This window comes from Perca flavescens, chromosome 9, assembly GCF_004354835.1.
Source record: "Perca flavescens isolate YP-PL-M2 chromosome 9, PFLA_1.0, whole genome shotgun sequence".
Lineage (NCBI taxonomy): Eukaryota > Metazoa > Chordata > Actinopteri > Perciformes > Percidae > Perca > Perca flavescens.
The window spans coordinates 35,203,286-35,218,529 of NC_041339.1; the positions used below are offsets into that span (position 1 = coordinate 35,203,286).

Sequence of the window (15,244 nt, forward strand, 5' to 3'; positions counted from 1 at the left end):
GTGAACTTGTGTGTGTTGTAGCAGTGCTTTGCTATTGAGAACGACGTAGCATGCTAGCGCTAGCATGCATGCTAGTGCTTTGCTATTGAGAACGACGTAGCATGCTAGCGTTAGCATTAGCGTTAACGCTACGAGCTAACGGTTCTGGTTAGCCAGCTCATTTCGGACTGTGACGTCACAGTCCGAGCATATTTTGAACAGCTCACTAGGAGACTGAAGGCAGGACACATTCAGAAACCGTATCTCACGCAGAACAGCATGGGTGGATTTTTTTCAAAGTTTGTATGCGTGTGGAAGCACCAGAGACACAAAAGAACACCCCAAATCCCCAAAAAAAGTGTTTTTTCATAATATGGGCACTTTAAAACACGGTCCAGAGGCCGTCCTGCAGAGCAGGCGGTCTGTAACAGTGAGACACATACCTGGGCTGCTGGTGTCTTCCCTCTCGGCCTCGTTCTCACTGCGGCCGCAGGTCTCGTAGCCCAGGTCCTGCAGGTCCACCTGGATCTGCTTACTGTCCTGCTGCACGGCTGTCTCCGCTGCACAGACACAGAGGAAGCAGAAAGATGCTTTTACTTCAGAGGGTCTGCAGATGACGTCACTAGCATTCATCTCAAGTTTCTTTGATTATTGATATGTTTTACTTATTTTGCTAAATAAATTAAAACGGTAACTTCATTTTTTTTTTTTCAATCTTGACCCTATTTTCCCATGTTTTTGTGTGTAAGTGACTGATGGGAATAACTGTGTTTAAAATTGGTCCAGTATTGGTCAAGACTGCAGCGGTGAAACAAGCTGCATTGTAACGTTAATGGGCAATTGCACACCACTGATTTTCATCCACTAAAAGTTCTGTTGTTGTCGCTGACAGGCTCAGATTATTATTCTAAATGTCTGACAACATTATGGAAAGGATTCCTACAGAGATAGACCTTTTTGTAATGAAGTAAGATCCTTTTTGTTTAACATTACACAGCTCCGAAATCACCATCGCCAAACCAGCCAGACTCTATTTAAAGAAACAGTAATTTTGTCTATCCGCTGTTCCAACAATCACCACTCTGGTTTGGTCGAAATAAACCCTTAATTCACCTGTTTACATGTGAAAATGTGCTCTATAAAACGCTATTTAAACGGATTCTGGTGAGTTTGGCATTTGCGATTTTGATGCTGTTTCTGGTTAAACAAACCCACCAGATTCCATTTAAATAAACAATAATTTTATTAATGTAAAACACACTTTCATTCAAAGTTGACAGAAACAAAATAAAAAAGTCAAAAAGCCTTCCTGGTTCGTCTTTTCACCGTTCCAACAATCAACACGCTGGTTTCGTGGAAATAAACTCTTAATTCACCCATTTACATGTGCAAATATGCTGGCTCTATACACGCTAAAAGTCCTGATTATTTACATGGAGTCTGGTGGAGATATGCTGGCTCTATACACGCTAAAAGTCCTGATTATTTACATGGAGTCTGGTGGACCAATTTTAAAGATTTTTGTTCACATTAGTCACTCAGGCATGGGAAAATAGGTCCAGGTTGGAAGAAGAAAAAATTAAGAATTACACATTATTAACACAACAAATAACACTTAATGCTGTAGTGCGTAGTTTCTGTCGCCCCCATGAGGAATTCTAAGTAATGACAACACATCCATAGGACGCGAGCCTTTGGGGATCGTGCACCCCCCCCCCCCCTCCTCCTTGCAGTTGCTAGTAGCCAAGGAGGACACGGAGGATTAAAAACCATGATGGACTCTTCAGAAGAGGAAATTATCTTCACTCGAGTTTCTGCTCGTGAATGTCGCCGGACGACACAATCTTCTGAACATAACCATACTGAGAAACCCAGAGAGAGTTGTGTGGAGCTTTGTAGCAACTCATTTGGCAACAGCTTGAATGGAACGGACATTCATTAATATCAAAACTCACTAGAGCTTTAAAGGAACACGCCGACTTATTGGGAATTTAGCTTATTCACCGTAACCCCCAGAGTTAGACAAGTCGATACATACCCTTCTCATCTCCGTGTGTGCTGTAATGCTGTCTGACGGCTCCAGCGGCATCAGGCCAGAACAGAACATGCAGGTGAATGGTTCCAGTAATCCTACTGCTCCCAATAAGTGACAAAATAACGCCAACATGTTCCTATTTACATGTTGTGATTTATAGAGTAACAGCGTGTACAAAAAAACAACATAACATGAGACACATTCGTCTTCTAACTGTAAACAAACCGGGAACTATATTCTCAGGCGGAAGAATATAGTACTTGGGCGGAGTGATATGCTTGCAGCAAGCCTGTCTGAGAATATAGTTCCCGGTTTGTTTACAGTTAGAAGACAAATGTGTGTCATGTTACGTTGTTTTTTGTACACGCTGTGACTCTATAAATCACAACATGTAAATAGGAACATGTTGAAGTTATTTTGTCACTTTTGTCACAATTGGGAGCAGTAGGCTAGTTGGAACCAGTTACCTGCAGGATCTGTGCTAGGCTAAGCTAATGCTGGAGCCGTTAGACAGCATTACAGCACGCACGGAGATGAGAAGGGTATGTATGGACTTGTCTTACTCTGGGGGTTACGGTGAATAAGCTAAATTCCCAATAAGTCGGCGTGTTCCTTTAAGTCATGAGTGATCACTGATGAGTGTGTTGCACTCACTGAGCAGCTCCCTGTAGTCTTTGAGCTGCTCGGCCTGAGCCTGCACCGTGGCCTCAGACACCATCAGCCTCTCCTGCAGCTCTTTGCTCTTCTGCTGCAGACGGACTGTCTTCCCACTTTTCGGCGAGGACATGGCGCCCTGCTGAGGAACGGCTGAACGCTCGCTGTCCACGACATCCTGGAAAACAAGCAAGGGAAGAAAAGAAGAAAAGACTTTTAGGATGGACTGATTATATATGTATAAGCAGTGGTGGAAGTAGTATTCAGATCCTGTATTTTTATTTTTTTTAAAGAGGCATTTTTCAGCCTTTATTTTCACAGGACAGATGAAGACATGAAGGGGGAGAGAGAGAGAGGAGGAATGACATGCAGCAAAGGGCCGCAGGTCGGAGTTGAACCCACAGCCGCTGCATCAAGGAGTAAACCCTCTATATACTGTGCGCCTGCTCTACCAACTGAGGTAACCCGGCAACACCAGATGCTATACTTAAGTAAAAGTACTAATACCGCACTGTAAAAATACTATACTACTCTGTAGATTTTATAATCTACATTTATCTTAATTTGTAAAGTAACTAGTAACTAAAGCTGTAACAGATGAATGTAGTGGAGTAACTAAAGTAACTAGTAACTAAAGCTGTAACAGATGAATGTAGTGGAGTAACTAAAGTAACTAGTAACTAAAGCTGGAACAGATGAATGTAGCGGAGTAACTAAAGTAACTAGTAACTAAAGCTGTAACAGATGAATGTAGTGGAGTAACTAAAGTAACTAGTAACTAAAGCTGCAACAGATGAATGTAGTGGAGTAACTAAAGTAACTAGTAACTAAAGCTGGAACAGATGAATGTAGCGGAGTAACTAAAGTAACTAGTAACTAAAGCTGTAACAGATGAATGTAGTGGAGTAACTAGTAACTAAAGCTGTAACAGATGAATGTAGCGGAGTAAGTAAAGTAACTAGTAACTAAAGCTGTAACAGATGAATGTAGCAGAGTAACTAAAGTAACTAGTAACTAAATCTGGAACAGATGAATGTAGCGGAGTAACTAAAGTAACAAGTAACTAAAGCTGGAACAGTTGAATGTAGTGGAGTAACTAGTAACTAGTAACTAAAGCTGTAACAGATGAATGTAGCGGAGTAACTAAAGTAACTAGTAACTAAAGCTGTAACATAAATGTAGCGGAGTAACTAAAGTAACTAGTAACTAAAGCTGTAACATAAATGTAGCGGAGTAACTAAAGTAACTAGTAACTAAAGCTGGAACAGATGAATGTAGTGGAGTTAAAAGTCCAATATTTCTCTCTGAAATGTAGCGGAGTAGAAGTAGAAAGTGGCATGAAAAGAAAAGACTCAGGTAAAGTACAAGTGCCTCAACATTTGTACTTAAGTACAGTACTGGAGTAAATGTACTTAGTTACATTCCAGGACTGTTTATAGTAAGTCTTGGTGCTGCAGCTGTACCTGAGAGGATTCGGAGAGTGGGTGCAGTGACTCCGGTCTGTCGGCTCTCTGCTCATCGGCGGGCTGGATGTTTGTCTGCGACAGAGACACAGACAGCTCGCCATCCCAGGGGTCCCACATCTCAGAGATTTCCTCTTCATCCTCCTCCACCCCTTCTATGGTCACATCCAACTCTTCCTCCTCGTCCAGCCCCTGCTGTCCGTCGCTGTGTTTACCGTCGGACTGCAGCCCTTCAGCCAGCCGATGCTTCAAATCTCCGTTCTCTGCTTGCAGGCTGAACAGAGCTTTCCTTTAAAAACAGACAGAGAGAGATGTAATAACATGTTGCCCTCTAGTGGCCAAATAATTGCTTATTGCATCTTTTAAAGGTCCAATCTGTGGGAATTTCTCCCATCTAGCGTTGAGATCATATATTGCAATCAACTCTCTGGCGCCACGCAGTTCAAAGTAGGTATTCCAGCTACGGTAGCCTTCACGCTTCAAAAAGCCGCTCTCTTGCTCTTTTCAATCTCCTTTTTCTTTTTCTGGGTGAAGAAGAAGAAGACTCCTGTTCCTGAAATTTGGATTTTGAATGTGTATGGTCCTCCATGTTTCCTTCTTCAAAACTTGCCGGGGCCAGGAAGCTACGATACCAGTTAGTAGCATTAGCAGCACCTGTGAGTTTATCATGTGACAGCGAAAACGTGAAAGGCGGAGCAGTATGTCTTGTATGTCCCTTACCGGCTAACGTATTTCAAGATGGAGCATGGATATGGATTGCTACCCCAGTGCATGTGAATGCAAATGTAAAATTTCAAGCCAAAAGGAATACTTGGAATTGATGGTGGAGGTAAATATTCATGAAAAAGGACAAGTTAGTGAACGGGCAACACAGATTTTGATAATGAACAACTAAACACGTTACACACTGGACCTTTAAACCTCTGAGGTCTAAGGGCATTTTCACATATCTTCTTAAATTTACCTTTTTAAGGTATTTGCATATAACCGATCCCCTTGTGTTTCACATAAAAATGTTCAGAACAACTCAGCTTTCCATATAGTGACGCCCACATTTTTTCTAGAGCAATGTAAAGAGATAATTTGGAGCTAAAGCTGAAACGTTGATAGTTCTCTTTTTAAAATTCTCAAACCTTAACTTATGTTATACAAATTGTTTCAGTGCTCGAAATGAGTTAACCAAGGTCTTAGGTTATATGTGATTAAAATAGTAGATTCTTGTCTGAAACCAAATTTTGTAATATCACTTTTTTGAGTAGGAGTTTTGTCAACCATCATTTGGACGTCTTTGGTCCTCAGAGGGTTAAAGTTGAATGGATAAGTGCAGTGTTATATAATAAAATATTCTCATTTTTTAACATAGCCCATGGAAAGATTTAAATTAAATTGTATTAGTCTGTCTTTCAGTACTCTCTGACATGGTCTGGCAATGCGATACTTTCCTTACCTCATCTGTGAGAATGAGGAGAAGCCGGCCTTCTCCAGCTGAGCCTTCAGCTCTCCCAGCTCTCTCTCCACCGCCCTCTTCTGCTCCACCAGCTGTTTGACCTCCATCAGTCCCTGCCTGTCAAACAGCTGATCCTGGGATGAAGCCTTTCCTGGGCCTCCACAACCCTGTTTGGACAGAGTTGTTTCTGAATTGTTAGTTACGAGGCCCCTGACATGTCACTTACGATTGTACGATATGCAAATTTGTACAGAGGCCTGACAGAAGTGAGTCATAAAAACTGTGGCGAAAAATCCAGCACATTCTCACTGCCCACCGAGTTATATACGGACGCTTGGGCATGTGCCTTTGGCGTTGTTATTGAGACCTTTAGCTTCATATCTTAAACGCGCTTGGTCGGGACTCTTGGTGTCACTTTTGACCCCACCTATCTACAACTAGAGGAGACCTCACCTATCTACAGCTAGAGGAGACCTCACCTATCTACAGCTAGAGGAGACCCCACCTATCTACAACTAGAGGAGACCCCACCTATCTACAGCTAGAGGAGACCCCACCTATCTACAGCTAGGGGAGACCCCACCTATCTACAGCTAGAGGAGACCCCACCTATCTACAACTAGAGGAGACCCCACCTATCTACAGCTAGAGGAGACCCCACCTATCTACAGCTAGGGGAGACCCCACCTACTACAGCTAGAGGAGACCCCACCTATCTACAGCTAGGGGAGACCCCACCTATCTACAACTAGAGGAGACCCCACCTATCTACAGCTAGGGGAGACCCCACCTATCTACAGCTAGAGGAGACCCCACCTATCTACAGCTAGGGGAGACCCCACCTATCTACAGCTAGAGGAGACCCCACCTATCTACAGCCAGAGGAGACCCCACCTATCTACAGCCAGAGGAGACCCCACCTATCTAAAGCTAGAGGAGACCCCATCCAACTTGGACGCAAACTTCTGAGATTATAAATGATAAGAAAGTTAATTTCAGCTCTTCTCAGCCATCGACTAACAAAATATTGTAATTTCCCCTTAAATTCCCTCTTATTAAATAGCTTCAAAGTGATTGCAAATATTTTTCAATCTTTAGAAAAATAAGCTGTATAACGTGTTGAGTTAAGATGGGGATCAAGCCAGTGTTTTAGTATTTGGGATCATTCTTCGTCTCTTGGTCTTGAGAGCACTTTTTGAGGGTTTCGGTCTATTCGGTCTTGTCTCGGTCTCGGATGAAGAGGACTCTGGATTTTATTCCTATCTGGACCACAACTGCAGGGATATCACTAAACTGCCTGTGCGTCATTACTGTGATTGGATGTAAAACGTCCTGCTTCAAATGCAACCACTAACTTGACTCATTTCTAATTTGAAATTTGTTACCGTTAACCCCCTTTCCCTGCCCCCTTAACACACACTCCCAAGAAAGAGTATGCAGGAGACAGGAGAGGATATTCTGGGTGTCTGGAACTGTGCTGGTCTTGGTCTCGACTCTGTCTCAAACCCTCAAAGTCTTGGTCTTGTCTTGGTCTCAACCCCTCAAAGTCTTGGTCTTGTCTTGGTCTCAACCCCTCAAAGTCTTGGTTTCATACCCTCAAAGTCTCGGTCTCAACCCCTCAAAGTCTCGGTCTCAACCCCTCAAGGTCTTGGTCTTGACTTGGCCCCTCCCTGTCTTGGTCTTGGTCTTGACTTAGTCTCAAGCCCTCAAAGTCTTGGTCTTGACTTGACCCCTCCCTGCCTTGGTCTAAACCCCTCAAAGTCTTGGTCTTGTCTTGGTCTCAACCCTTCAAAGTCTTGGTCTTGTCTTGGTCTCAACCCCTCAAAGTCTTGGTCTTGTCTTGGTCTCAACCCCTCAAAGTCTTGGTTTCATACCCTCAAAGTCTCGGTCTCAACCCCTCAAAGTCTCGGTCTCAACCCCTCAAGGTCTTGGTCTTGACTTGGCCCCTCCCTGTCTTGGTCTTGTCTTGGTCTCAACCCCTCAAAGTCTTGGTCTTGTCTTGGTCTCAACCCCTCAAAGTCTTGGTTTCATACCCTCAAAGTCTCGGTCTCAACCCCTCAAAGTCTCGGTCTCAACCCCTCAAGGTCTTGGTCTTGACTTGGCCCCTCCCTGTCTTGGTCTTGACTTAGTCTCAACCCCTCAAAGTCTTGGTCTTGACTTGACCCCTCCCTGCCTTGGTCTCAACCCCTCAAAGTCTTGGTCTTGTCTTGGTCTCAACCCCTGAAAGTCTTGTTCTTGACTCGTTTGCAACCCCTCAACGTCTCGGTCTGGTCTTGGTCTCGATACTCTCTGGTCTTGGTGATGACATGGTCTCGGTTTAGGCGGTCTCGACTACAACACTGGATCGATCATCAGTACTTGAATTCAGAGCTTCATTCAGACGTCCAGATCAAAAGGTTTTCATACCTTGATGTTGGCCAGAGACTGGACCCTCAGTTTGGACTCGTCTTCATCGACGCTCTCAGTGTACTCGCTGTTTAAATCATCATCGGCCTCGTCTTCATCATCAGAGCTCAGCTCTGCAAGAAGAAGAAAGAGGAGAGAAAAAAGCAGGTTTCTACCATGATTAGGTCTTCTTTTGCATTTCTCTCAACCTCACTTTTCTCTTTTACTTTGGGACTTTTGTGCAATTCAGCAACCAGAGAAACCGTTGTACGAGTGTCACAGTGAGCACACAGAAGTTATCCCGGTCAACTTCAGCTGGCTTTTTGACATTCTTCACTTTCATCACGATGTATTTTGTAATGCAACATCCGCTACACCGCTGAACGTTACATACATGAGTTTTTTTAAGATTAGTTTTTGGGCTTTTCCGCTTTTAATTGACAGGACAGCTAGGTGAGAAAGGGGAGAGAGAGGGGGCATAAACCTCTATGTATATGTGCGCCTGCTCTACCCACTGAGCCAACCCGGCCACAACATACATGAGTTTTAGAGCTGCAGAGATTAAATCAATTAGTTGTCAACTGTGAAATAAATCTCTAATCCTAACCCCATTGCCAACAATTTTGATAATTGGCTTGAGTCAATTCAATAAAAAAAAAAGGTAAAACTTCTGTGATTACAGCTTGTTAAATGTGAAAATTGTTTAGTTTCTTCTCTCCTCTGTGACAGTAAACTGAATATCTTTGAGTTGGGGACAAAACAAGACATTTCACCATTTTCTGACATTTTATAGACCAAACAACTAATGCATTCATTGAGAAAATAATCTACAGATTAATCCACAGTGAAAATAATCGTTAGTTGCAGCCCTAATGAGTTTAACTGTTTGTATGTGTAAACAGATCATTTGATTGAGGCTAAACTTTAATACTGAATATGAGGCAACTGAAAAAGACTTCATGAATACAATGGACCAATAGGACGGATGGATGTATAAACTTTAAGATGTTCAAACAGAACAGGATTATGGGTAAACTGAGCCTTGGATATTTGACATGCTACTGTAGCGAGCTAAATCACAGCCTTGACTTTTCTTGAATGTGTTGGCGATGAAACAAATCCAAGGCTAAGACAGTAAGCCTCTTATTATCATCATTAGTGTCATATTTAACTCCAGTATGTAGCCCTCCATATTTCATTACTTAGTTTGTTTATTTTGGGTCTTATGTCAAAATGAATTTCAGGGTTGTGGAAACCACTGAAGTCATGTTTCTGTGAGTTTTCTCTTGATAACTATAGACAAAGTAGTGGGTTTTTAAAAGCTCATCTGCAGAGTATTTATGTGTGTGTGCGTATATCTGACAGTTTGAGACAAAGACAAAAATGTTAAATTGAAATAAAAAAAGGGGATTTAATATGCATCCTCTTCTCCGCTCCTCTAACGCAAACCTCCTCACCCCACCACTCAGGACCGAGCACGGTACCTGGGGCGACAGAGCTTTCACCATGCAGCCCCCTCCCTCTGGAAGTCCCTACCCATACATATCCGTGACTGTACTGACCTAAACACGTTTAAAACACTAATCTAAACACACCTCTTCAGATTAGCTTTCCACATTCAATAGTCTTACATTTCTCACCTGATAGCTACTGGTTTTATTGTTTTTAATTGCTTTTAATATGCTTGTTTTATGTGTTGGTTTTATTGCTTATCTGTTTTTTTATGTGCTATATGTTCTGGTTTTTACTGTTAGGTGTCTTTGAGTCTTTGTCTTTGAAAAGCGCTATATAAATAAAATTTATTATTATTATATGAATAATGAGAAGAAAAAACAAGATGCTTTGTATTTAATTTTTTCTTCTTTTTTTCTATCATTTCACCTCGAGATTATAACATTTGGAGTTTGCGCTTGAAATTTAGAAACTTTTGAATTAACTGTAACCTCGCCACCTCCTGATTAGGTTTTTCTCAGGTATAAAGATGGGCCGGGTGATAGGTAGTTATTTTGGTGTTTGAGTAAGACGGGAATGAAACGGATTAGTGACTGCATTGTGAACAGTTTAGGATACGTTCTGTTGAAAGTCAGCCAATTATTTTGATGTAATAAATCTTGGATAATTGAACTAAACGTGAGGATCTGCGAGTTGATGAGTCACAAACTTCCTCCCATGGGCGATTTTAGACCCTTTTCAGGGGGACTCAAATTTCTTCTCAGCTGCCCTAAAAATGATGATAATAAAAAAACTTTTTAAAATTAATTTTGGTGCGTCAAGTTAGAGTTTGAAAACGTGTCTGTCAGTGACAGAGAACAAAGTTCAAGGCGATATAAGAGACTTTTTAGGGGGCCCAATTACAGGTTCAAAGGGCTTGAAACAGGTTTAATATCCTGTGTGGCTGTCGCCGATGCTATGCACCTATAACCCCATCAAGGAAAGGGTTAACAGAAACGTAGCGTTGGCCAATCAGAGGAGGTTGTGCCAGACTCCCGCCTTTGGCTGAGTCTCTCTCTGATCTGTCAGAGGGAGAGCTGGAGACGGTTGGGAAGTTTAACGTTGGTAGTCCACCAGAGAAGAAGTTGGTCATTTCGTAGCAAAGATTAGAACCCAAAATTGAAATGTAAGCAACAAGAATTTAGGAATATTAGAACATTGTGTCAAACTGTTCGTTATTACTGGTCTGAATTACTGGAACTGTTGGGTCTTTGTAAATTATAGAGTGTGGTCTAGACCTACTCTATCTGTAAAGTGTCTTGAGATAACTCTGGTTATGATTTGATACTATAAATAAAATTGAATTGAATTATTACTGTGACTTATAAAGTGTCAGGTTTAGTTCCATCGTTGGTGTTCAGTAGCTCAGAGATTATCGGCTAATGAAATTGCTGATTTAGCGGGAGGGAGGGGGAGGGGGGGCTTAACACTTTTGCATGCACTATATCCATGTCACATTCTCATTAAGGGGCTGAGGCCCCCTAAAGGTCTGCCCCTAGAATCACCCATGCCTCCTCCTAAAATCAACAAAGGCGTATAAAAATGAGCAAAGGAGTTGCCATGACCCCAGTATTTGAACTGTGCATACCACAGAAACCTCCTAAAATCACAAAATGCATGATTCAATTTACTGCACGTTTATTTATTGAACGGCTCGATTACATGTTCGGTGTTTGAAAATGTATAAATGAAATATAATATCTGCGTAAGCTTTTATGGAGTCTTCACAGACACACACTTTACATCTTTCAGCTTTACGGGAAGATCATTTAACATTAAGAGAGGGAAGAAACATTCATACTTACTGTGCTCCAGTGTGACACTCGGTCTCACGATAATATTTAAATAATAATAATGAACCATGGAGGTGGAACTGATGGTTGTTGAATTGCACAGAGTCTCATGAAATCACAAAAGCAGAATCTCAACATTTTTCCCCACAGAAGGCAGCTGTAAACTAAGTATACAGGATCATGATCACATAAAGGCAACGTGCTAAGATTTTCATACTGTTCAGAAAATCACTATGCGAGTTAGTTGAAATTGTCGTACGGTTTACAGCATTTAGAAAAAACCCAAATCCATGCTGCTGAACATGCCAAGGCACACACACACGCATATAAGGTGAGTTATTATTACTGGCATACAAATACAAAACATTTAAGAACCCATTTAACAGAGTATATGATGAAAAATACAACATATGTTAAGAGAATCCAGTTTTAAACATTTGACTGCACTGAAAAATAAACACAAATTTACAAAACAAATGAAATAAAACATAATTCGGGACAGAAACCAGCTGGGGTTACCGTGAAGAGCGTCGCTCCAAAATGACAAAATGATTAGAAAAACATCTTATATTTACAAAATGAATCATTAGAACAAAAATAATTTAATTTCAGACATTAAGTCATTTAAGATGGTATAATCACTTTGAATTGATCTGCATTTTCATGAATATCAGGAAACTTATTTTCAATTAAAAACTATACGTATTTATCAAGTATTCATCATTTCATCAATTATTTTAAATATTTTCTCCTCCATCAAGCCTTGTTTTTTAAATGACAGAGTCAAAATAAACTATGGATTACAGTCCTGATCACCTTTTAACTTTACCGTCAGAAAATCTTTGCGCGGATGATAGAGAATAAGCAACTTTAATTTGTAAAATGGTTTACACTCGGAACTGTGAGGCTTTCAAACAAGGTGAAGTTCGTCACGATTATTATTATTATTATTTATTATGTCACCCGATTCCATAAGATCCAAAAGAGGTGACACAAAACCAAGATGCTTGTTAATCAATTAACTCATTAATGAAACAGACATTCCTGTCATCAGTGTTAACAAGAGTGCAGACCTACTGATGATAACTGTTGAAAATGTTCCTGGTTACAATATAAAAATGTTCAGTGTCAGGCTACATCTACACTACTGTAGTATGCTCCTCAGATCTCTGCAGGGTAAATCCAGACACCTAGCTAGACTATCTGTCCAATCGCAGTTTTCTGCTGCACGACTAAAACTACTTTTGAACGTATACATGTTCCACCAAAACAAGTTCCTTCCAGAGGCTATTCAGCAGAGGCACCGTGGCTCCGCCCGGCGCTTAGCACCGCACCAAAACGATTGTGATTGGTTTAAAGAAATGCCAATAAACCAGAGCACGTTTCTCTCCCATCCCGGATGCTAGACTATGGGCTAGGAAATGCCACAGTAGTGTGAATGCGAGGCTTAAACGATATTTAGTAGTGCAGATGTAGCCTTAGTGTTTACACCCGGAAGGTCCCGTGTGTTAATTCTGTTAAATTAGCAGTGGCACACTCAGAGCCCCACACCCGACTCCCTGGTGCGGTTACAGATACTGTCCCATGCTTCTCTGATGCCCACCTCCAAACTCAGGCTGCCTGCCGTTAGGCCGGTCCCGGACCAGGACGGGGCCTCTGGCCGGGGGACCGTCCTGCTGGAACAGGCTCTCCCTCAGCTCCTGAACCTCCTGGGTCAACTGCTCAACCAGCGGGAGACCGGAGGGCTCCACCATCTGCCTCTGGAAGTCCTGCAGAACACACACGCACACACACATACACAAAAACGCACATGCAGACACACACGCACGCACACACACACACACACACACACACACACACACACACACACACACACACACACACACACAGAGTTATATGTGTGTATGTGTGTTTGTTGTGTTATGGCTGTCTAAGCTACTGGATGCCTAAAATTTCCCTCTATAGTAGATATATATAGATAGATAGATAGATAGATAGACACTATCTATCTATCTATCTATCTATCTATCTATCTAATGTAATATAATACTGTATATATATATATATATATATATATATATATATATATATATCCATCTGCAGGTCTGTCGGTCTGTCTGTGTGTCTCTCTCTCCGTCTCACTGACCCGGATGATCTCGTCCTTGACGTGCAGCGTGGCGGTGAGGGCGTCCACCCTGGCGGCCTGGCTCCTGCTCAGCTCCTGGCTCTGTGCCTCCCTCCTGAGAGCCAGACGCAGCTCCTCCTGCACGGCCTGTAGCTCCAGAGCTGCGTCCGCCCCAGACCCGGACCCAGACCCAGACCCAGACCCTGACCCAACGCCTGAGCTCAGCTGTCTGCGTAGCTCCTGGAGCCTCCCCGTCTGCTCGCCCATCAACTCACTGAGCCGGCCCGCAGACTCCTGCAGGGGAGATCGGTGTCATACATCACCACTAAACAACTTTATATTAGTTAGCTAGTTAGTTAGTTAGTACAGCATTAACGTCTTAAACAGAAGCTACTTATCCTGGGGTGTCTTTTATATATTACATAAGATGGATTACATACATGCATTAACATTCATATACTCACAGTACTGCAAAAGAACAGCAAAAACATAGAAACATACCACAAAACATAAACTTACATACATGACCTTCACGCTCACAATGTAAAAAAGTAAAGACTCAACACAAGCCCAGAACCTGGGCCTGTAAACCTGTAAACCGTACACGTAATCATCTATATCATCAATAGTTCATAACAAAAAGCTCACAAAAGAGGATAGATCGTTCAAAGTTAATTTCCAAAGTCTATTTCAAATCTTTAAGATCATTAAAATTATTTGTTATCTATAGGATTCTACACCATTTCTGGTGTACATAAATACAATTTCAACTTTTTTTGAAATAATAAAAAAAAAAGTGTTTCTACCAAGCTTTGCTCTGGTCTACCTGGATGTACTGGTCCCTGGAGCTGATGGTTCTGAGCAGATCCTGGACCTGCTCGTGGTGCTGCTGGGCCTGCTGGGTGCGGTCAGCCAATACTTCCTGGAAGAGGCGGTCCTTGAGATGTAGGCGGGCCTTCAGCTCCTCCAGAACGTCATTGGGAGCTGATTGGATCGGAGCCAGCAGGGAGCAGCGCAGCTCCTACAGCCGAGAGAAGACAAGATGTGATCAAATCTGGTTTATAATTAAATTATAGGCAACATATACGATGTGTGTCAATGGGGTATAGACTGGTGACGTCTAGGTGTCTGCCTAAAGATAAGTCCTAGACGCCCACCCCCCTAGGACCACACTTAGTCACTGCTGCAGAGACTGGCACAAAGCCAAGGCCACAGGCGCTGGCTTGAGAAATGCGACCTCGGCTAAAAACGGGCAAAATCAGCAATATGACTTCACCAGAAAGACTGTCCTGAGAAGGCGGTCCTTACACTCCAAAGTCCCCAATTGGGTTCTCAAACAGCATGTGCTGAAAACGGTTATTGGTGGATTTCTTTTGGGGGAAAGTCTCTTGTGGCAGATATAAGACGACACCAGAAAAAGGGATCTCTAGTAAGCCTTGCAGAACTTACTCAGGTTTTTTGGTGTGTCGATTTCTTTTTGAGCTCATTAGATACTCTTTTTTCCATCGGATTCTGACTCGTGTGGATTTTTCTAAGACCTTTTTTGGGGAGATTTTGGTCATACTCTGAAGAGAAACAAGGGCAGCTGGCGTTCAGGTCCGAGCCATCTAATCTGGCCTCGGTGCCGGATCTATAATTTACTACAATAAGACGAGGAAACATTCAGATAGATCCACTCAAAACAGCGGTGATCAAAGTATTGCAACTATCGTATTGACCCGTATAGGGCTGCACAATGAAGTTGAAATGTCTTTAATGTCCCCGAGGGGCAATTTGGTTCACAACATGTAGCCAACACATAAACATTAACACAAAAAGCACATAAAACCTAAAATAGTAAATAGATAAAAACATAAATACATATGTACACTA

The 15,244-nt window shown here is 42.1% G+C and overlaps 1 protein-coding gene across 3 annotated transcripts in view; it reads right to left on the bottom strand.

Annotated features, from left to right (window-relative positions):
• The window catches only part of pde4dip (phosphodiesterase 4D interacting protein), a 176,335-nt gene that overhangs the window by 41,494 nt on the left and 119,597 nt on the right, over positions 1 to 15,244 (bottom strand). For all 3 annotated transcript variants that reach the window (XM_028586807.1, XM_028586806.1, XM_028586805.1), the window contains 8 exons: positions 14,199 to 14,393; positions 13,394 to 13,666; positions 12,851 to 13,016; positions 7,985 to 8,097; positions 5,579 to 5,745; positions 4,132 to 4,420; positions 2,669 to 2,846; positions 423 to 539 (listed from right to left, as the gene is read on the bottom strand). In XM_028586807.1, coding sequence (XP_028442608.1) covers positions 423 to 539; positions 2,669 to 2,846; positions 4,132 to 4,420; positions 5,579 to 5,745; positions 7,985 to 8,097; positions 12,851 to 13,016; positions 13,394 to 13,666; positions 14,199 to 14,393 — 1,498 coding nt within the window. The remainder of the gene's footprint in view (positions 1 to 422; positions 540 to 2,668; positions 2,847 to 4,131; positions 4,421 to 5,578; positions 5,746 to 7,984; positions 8,098 to 12,850; positions 13,017 to 13,393; positions 13,667 to 14,198; positions 14,394 to 15,244) is intronic.